The sequence below is a fragment of the Alligator sinensis genome, unplaced genomic scaffold (genome assembly GCF_000455745.1).
Source record: "Alligator sinensis unplaced genomic scaffold, ASM45574v1 scaffold407_1, whole genome shotgun sequence".
Lineage (NCBI taxonomy): Eukaryota > Metazoa > Chordata > Crocodylia > Alligatoridae > Alligator > Alligator sinensis.
The window spans coordinates 602090-607319 of record NW_005842464.1 but is presented as its reverse complement, the minus strand read 5'-3'; the positions used below and the strand labels follow the sequence as shown (position 1 = coordinate 607319).

The window sequence follows — 5230 nt, the reverse complement described above, 5'->3', positions numbered from 1 at the left end:
GGGGGGGGGGGGGGGGGGGGGGGGCAGGAAAGCACCAGCCGCTCACACACGTGGCTCCAGCCTCGCTGCCAGCCTAGGGACCCAGGGGATGCCCCCGACACCTGGTTGAAGGCACCAGGAGATGCGGCACCCACCCCCCCCGGCGTGGGGAGGGGACGGGGCAGAGACCCCCAGCTGGGCTAAACGCTCCCCATCCTGCCCAGCTCGTGCCCAGGCAGGCCCGGCCCGCGAGAGCCCCCGGGCGCATGGAGGCACATGGACACAGGGCACTTGTTTCCTAGAAGCTCATGATGTGCTCAGCCAACTCGGTCTCTGCCCCGTGCAGTCCATCACGGCCCCGGCTGGCAGCCCGTCCTGCGCCCCGGGGGCAGCGCTGCACCACGCTGGGGGGCACGGTCGGGCCTCGCCCCAGCCCAGCAGGCTCCAGCATCTGCTCCTGGGGCTGGGAGGTGCCGGAGACACATCACACCTCCCTGCTGGGGCAGCAGGGTCCTGCCACCGCTGCGCTCCTGCCCCGGGAGCCACCACGCCCGCCCCAGTCCAAGCACGGGGTCCATCCGTCGCGCCCAGGCGCAGGCAGCCGCCGGGCAGCGATGCCTGCCAGTCCCGCCCGGCACGGCCATGCCTCTGCCCCTTCCGGACGGGCTGGGGCGCAGAGTCACAAACAGCAGCCACGGGTCTACGAGTCCAGCTGCCCTCGTGCGGCAGCCCGGCCAGATCTCCTGCTGCCCGGGAGTCGCCCATGCCCCCAGTGGGGCCCTGCCATGCCCGGGGCCGCTCGCGCTCCGTGGCAGGGCCTATCCGAAGCGGAGGCGGAAGGTGGCGATTTCCATGGGCTCCAGGTGGATCACAGTGTTGTTGGCGGAGGCGGTGCCCAGCGGGTACATCAGTGTCAGTGAGGTGGGCTGGAGAGAGCCCAGCTCCAGCCCCTGGAACAGGCTCCCCAGCACCAGCTGCAGGGGGGAGACGTTGGCTGAGAGGGGGGCACAGCCCCCGGCATAGCCCACACCTCCCGTGGCCCTGGCCACCACCCGTGTGCAGGGAGCTGCTCCGGGTTGCAGTGGGTGGCCCCACAGCAGTTGCAGCAGGGTCAGACCTCGCACGCCATGTCCCAGGCCCTCAAGACCAGCACCATCTCCGCAGCCCTGCACATGGCCCGAAGCCGCCCCACACCACTGCTAGCCAGTGCCCTGAGAGCCCATCGCTGCCCGCAGGGAGCAGAGCACCAGGGCAGGCAGGCGCCAGGCCAGGGAGAGCGGGATGGCGCCAGAGCCAGCGCTGCCTCTGCCCCTACCTTGCCCTGGCTGGTGGTGCAGTTGAAGCCCAGGTTCTTGGCCTCCAGCCCACAGTCGAAGCCCTTGCGGTGCAGGATCAGGGCGGCCTCAGCTGAGGGCAGCGAGTCGTCCTGGGGAAGCAGATGCAATTGCCGCAGAGCCGCCATGAGGCAGGACCGGTCAGGGCACCAGGCCCCGGGAGCAGGGGCCCCTCCGCCCTGTCCCTGCCCGTGCCCAGCGGGCCGGACTCAGTGCTGGGCAGCCGGCGCTCACCTCGGCCTGCAGCGTGCGGAGGTTGAGGATGTGGAAGTCGCAGGGCACAGTGCTGGCCAGGGGCAGGAAGGAGCGCAGGGCAGGCAGCGCCGTCTTCTCCTGGGCCACAGGCATCACCAGGACCTCGGCATTGAGGTGCATGGAGGTGGCATGGCTCAGCAGCGACGGGAAGCTGGTGGGGCGGCTGTCCTGCACCTGCACCGCAGCGAGCCACACGGTGAGCACGCCAGAACCACCAGGACCTGGCGCACAGGGCATCTTGCCAGGCCTTGCCACGGGCGGGGGTGCCTCTTGCTCTGGTCCAAGCCACTGGGGGCAGGGGCTGACCAGCAGGGGTGAGGGCTCTGCCCAGAGCTGGTCTGTAGCTCCCTACCCCCAACCTGGCCCAGGGAATAACACCCCATCCCCCAGGCAGACCTGGGCTGGGGGGTGTGGGGCAGGGCTGCCATGGGGCACTGGCACCCCAGCCCCCATTGCCACCCCTGGCGCCCCGGCCAGGACCCCCGGGCTACTCTAGTGCTGACTACCAGCTGGCTACAGGTAGGCGGTAGGGCCCGTGCTACACTACGGATACCAGCGGCTAGCACACGGGACGGGCGCAGGGCAGGGGCAGGCGCCCGTTACCTCTTGGCTGCCAGCGCTGGTGCCCGGGGCGGCCAGGTCTCTAAACACGGAGGCCAGCTTGGACAAGAAGCCGGAGGGCTGGGGGTGCGGGTAGGGGTGGGAGGCGGTGGGGCGGGACGAGAAGAGCCAGGTCACAAGGAGCCGCCAGGCACCGGGGCCCAGACACGGCCAGCTGGGCACGTCCCCATGCGCCCGCCCCGGAGCCGCGCAGCCCGGTGCAGGGTGTGCACCACTGGGTGCAGGGAGGGGAGGGAACTCGTGCCGCGCTGATGCTCCCTCCCTCCCGCCTCAGCCCTGCTTCTCCAGGGCCAGGACCAGCGGGGTTGCCCCCTCCCCGCCCCTATGAGCTCCTGACCTTGTTGGCCGTGGTGCGGCGCTCCAGCAGGAGCCGGAAGCGGCTCCACGTCCGTTTGTTGTCCTTCAGCCCCTGGCCCAGCCCGCGGTTGTCGTCCTGCACGAGCCGCCGGTCCAGGATCACCTCCAGCTGGCCTGCGAGAGCCGGCAGGGCTGGCCTGTGAGAGCAGGCACGTGCCGCCCTGCCCGCTTCAGCCCTGGGCCCACTGGGGTCTGCAGCAGGGCCCGAGCAGAGAAGCTCCCACCCCAGAGCCATGGGGCAGCATCCCCAGCCCAGCCATGCCCCGAGAGCCGGCGCTGCAGGCACCCAGTGTCTGCATCTCCTCAGAGACCGGCTCTGCAGCACAGGCTTGCGCCTCCGTGCCAGAGACCGCAGGCTGGCAGAGCCCCAGGGCACGAGCCGCGTGGCGGCTGCCCGGCACTCACCGCTGCTCAGGCTGGACACCCCCAGCGCCTGGGCCGTGTGCAGCGTCAGGCGGCTCCGCTTGTCCTGGATGTAGGCCATGGCCGGCATGGGGTAGAAGTTGGCTTGGAGCGGCAGCTTCTTCAGGTAGCGGCGCGGCTGGATCTGCCGGTGGGATGGGACCGGTCAGGCTGTGCCGGGTCCCATCCAGCCAGCGCTGGGACCTGCTGGAGGGGCTGGGGCCCCCCCCGCCTGCCCCCACCAGCTCGGGCACCTGGAAGCCGTTGAGGTCGGTGAAGAAGGTGTCCTCGCTCTCGATGTCGGTGCTGAAGCGCAGCGCCAGCTCCTTGTTGACATGGTCACGGATGTCCACCAGGCAGGACACCTCCAGGGACAGCCCCTCCACCCCTGCGGGCAGCTGCGGTCAGGGCTGGGCATGGCTTGGGCCCTGCTGCTGCCCCCCCGGCCTGGCCAGCTTCCCGGGGACCCGTCCAGCCACCTGCCTGGGCCCCAGGCTCTCACAGGGGCACCCAAACACGCCCAGCCTGGCACGGCCCTGCCCTCACCTGGCACGTTGTAGAGCCGCACCACCTGCTGCACGTGCTGGTAGTAGCTCGCCACCTCCGAGAAGAAGGGTCCCTCGGTCACGCGCACTATGGGGGGGTCCTTGGGGGCATAGGGCTGTGAAGGGATGGGGAGAAAAGCCTGGTACCCAGGGAAGACTGATGCTCGGGGCAGCCAACGCCAGCCCCCCATGCCCCAGCCCCAGCTGCCCCTGGAGCCCGATGCCCATGCCTCACCTTGGCCCCGCCGTCGGGCAGGAAGAGGTAGGCCCCGCTCTTGTCCTTGGAGGTCCGGGTGCCGTAGATGAAGAACTCGCTGCTCAGTCGCTGGTCCTGCTCCTCGCCTGCCCGCCGCACGCTCTGCCAGGGGCAGCCAGGGCAGTGAGTGCCCATGGGCCAGGGACCCCGTCCACCCTGCACCCACCCTGCCTGCCCGGCCCTGCTCCCACGCACCTGGAGGAGGCCGGTGGGGCCGGCGAAGCAGGCGCGCAGGTGCTGGGTCTCGAGGCAGAAGTCGCTGGCGGCGATGGGCAGCACGCGCAGCGGCAGGGCATCATGCTTGCGCACGGGCAGGTCACGGCCGTGCAGGTGCAGGTGGGTGGAGGCCGTCAGTGTGGCGTGGCCCTCAAAGGCACGGCTCAGCTGCAGCACGGCCAGGCCCAGCGCTGGCACCCGGGCTGGCACCGACACCTGCGTGGGGGGGGCCGTGAGCTGGGCCCACCTTCCAGCCCAGATCCCCCGGGACAAGCCCTCAGCCTGCTGGATGCTGGGGGCACCATGGGGAGGGGATGCTCAGCCCCTGGGTGGGAGAGGCAAGGGGGTCCCTGGCCTGCAGGGGCAAGGCACCTGTGGCAGAGGGAGGGAAAGGGCATGGAGAGGGCATGTGCTGTGGGGCAAGGCCCCCGGATGGGCAGCTCAGAGCAGGGGCCGTGCGTGCCGGGCGCTGGCTCCAAAGGTGCCAGCCCCCGCGGCCTGCAGAAGGAAGGGCTGCCCGGGGGAGCAGGGGGCACAGCGGGCGCACCTGGTAGACGTTGGGCATCATGTCGGTGGCGGAGGTCCAGTGGGCGCTGAGCTGCATGGCCAGGGGCTGCCCATCCTCCGTCAGCACCCGCACGCGCGGCGCGTCCACGAGCAGCGACACCACGCCCAGCCGCTCCTGCTCCAGCGGGTTGAACACGACCACGAACCTGCTGGGGGGGGGGGGGGGGTGCCCCCGCCAGGCACGCGGGGCAGAGTGAGCACAGGCGGGGCCCCCGGGATAGCCCCTGCGCCATCAGGACCCCACACCCGACCGCGGCCTGCCCCCAGCCCTAGCCCCGCCGGCGGCTCCTACCTGGGCACCTCGTCCACCTTGATGACGGTTTTCTCCGGGAGCGAGTCCTGGTTGAGCCGCGTCTCGTCCTGGCCGGGAGACACGAGTCAGCCCCAGCGAGAGGCCACTGCCGAGAGCACGCAGGCCGCGGGACTCAGCCCTGACGTCCCGGCAAGGGGCAGGGTCTGGCTCACCGTGCCGAGGAAGGGGGCGGCAGGGTCGTAGTGGTAGGCATCCTTGTCCCCCAGCACCAGGTAGTGGGCGGCGTTGATGATGACGCGCTTCAGGTTCATCAGGGAGTGGAGCAGCCTGGGCCGCGGGGCGTGCGGGGCCGAGCCCCGAGGGAGGGTCAGCAGTGCCGCCCAGCCAGCCCCCAACCGCCAGTCACCCCAACCCTGCCAGGGCAGCCCCCCACGGCCCCCCGGGA

At 71.2% G+C, this 5230-nt stretch overlaps 1 protein-coding gene across 2 annotated transcripts in view; it reads right to left on the bottom strand.

Annotated features, from left to right (window-relative positions):
- Positions 1 to 270: 270 nt before the first annotated feature.
- Positions 271 to 5230, bottom strand: part of MAN2A2 (mannosidase alpha class 2A member 2) — an 11498-nt gene continuing 6538 nt past the window's right edge. The window contains exons 12-24 of one of the 2 annotated variants that reach the window (XM_025212475.1): positions 4998 to 5162; positions 4825 to 4892; positions 4513 to 4678; positions 3945 to 4181; positions 3729 to 3851; positions 3495 to 3609; positions 3203 to 3336; positions 2952 to 3093; positions 2527 to 2660; positions 2172 to 2249; positions 1548 to 1742; positions 1295 to 1405; positions 271 to 953 (exon numbers count right to left, since the gene is read on the bottom strand). In XM_025212475.1, coding sequence (XP_025068260.1) covers positions 798 to 953; positions 1295 to 1405; positions 1548 to 1742; positions 2172 to 2249; positions 2527 to 2660; positions 2952 to 3093; positions 3203 to 3336; positions 3495 to 3609; positions 3729 to 3851; positions 3945 to 4181; positions 4513 to 4678; positions 4825 to 4892; positions 4998 to 5162 — 1824 coding nt within the window. In that variant the 3' untranslated portion in view covers positions 271 to 797. Of the gene's footprint in view, positions 954 to 1294; positions 1406 to 1547; positions 1743 to 2171; positions 2250 to 2526; positions 2661 to 2951; positions 3094 to 3202; positions 3337 to 3494; positions 3610 to 3728; positions 3852 to 3944; positions 4182 to 4512; positions 4679 to 4824; positions 4893 to 4997; positions 5192 to 5230 lie in introns of both variants that reach the window. The other variant, XM_014523270.2, reaches the window with a different exon arrangement.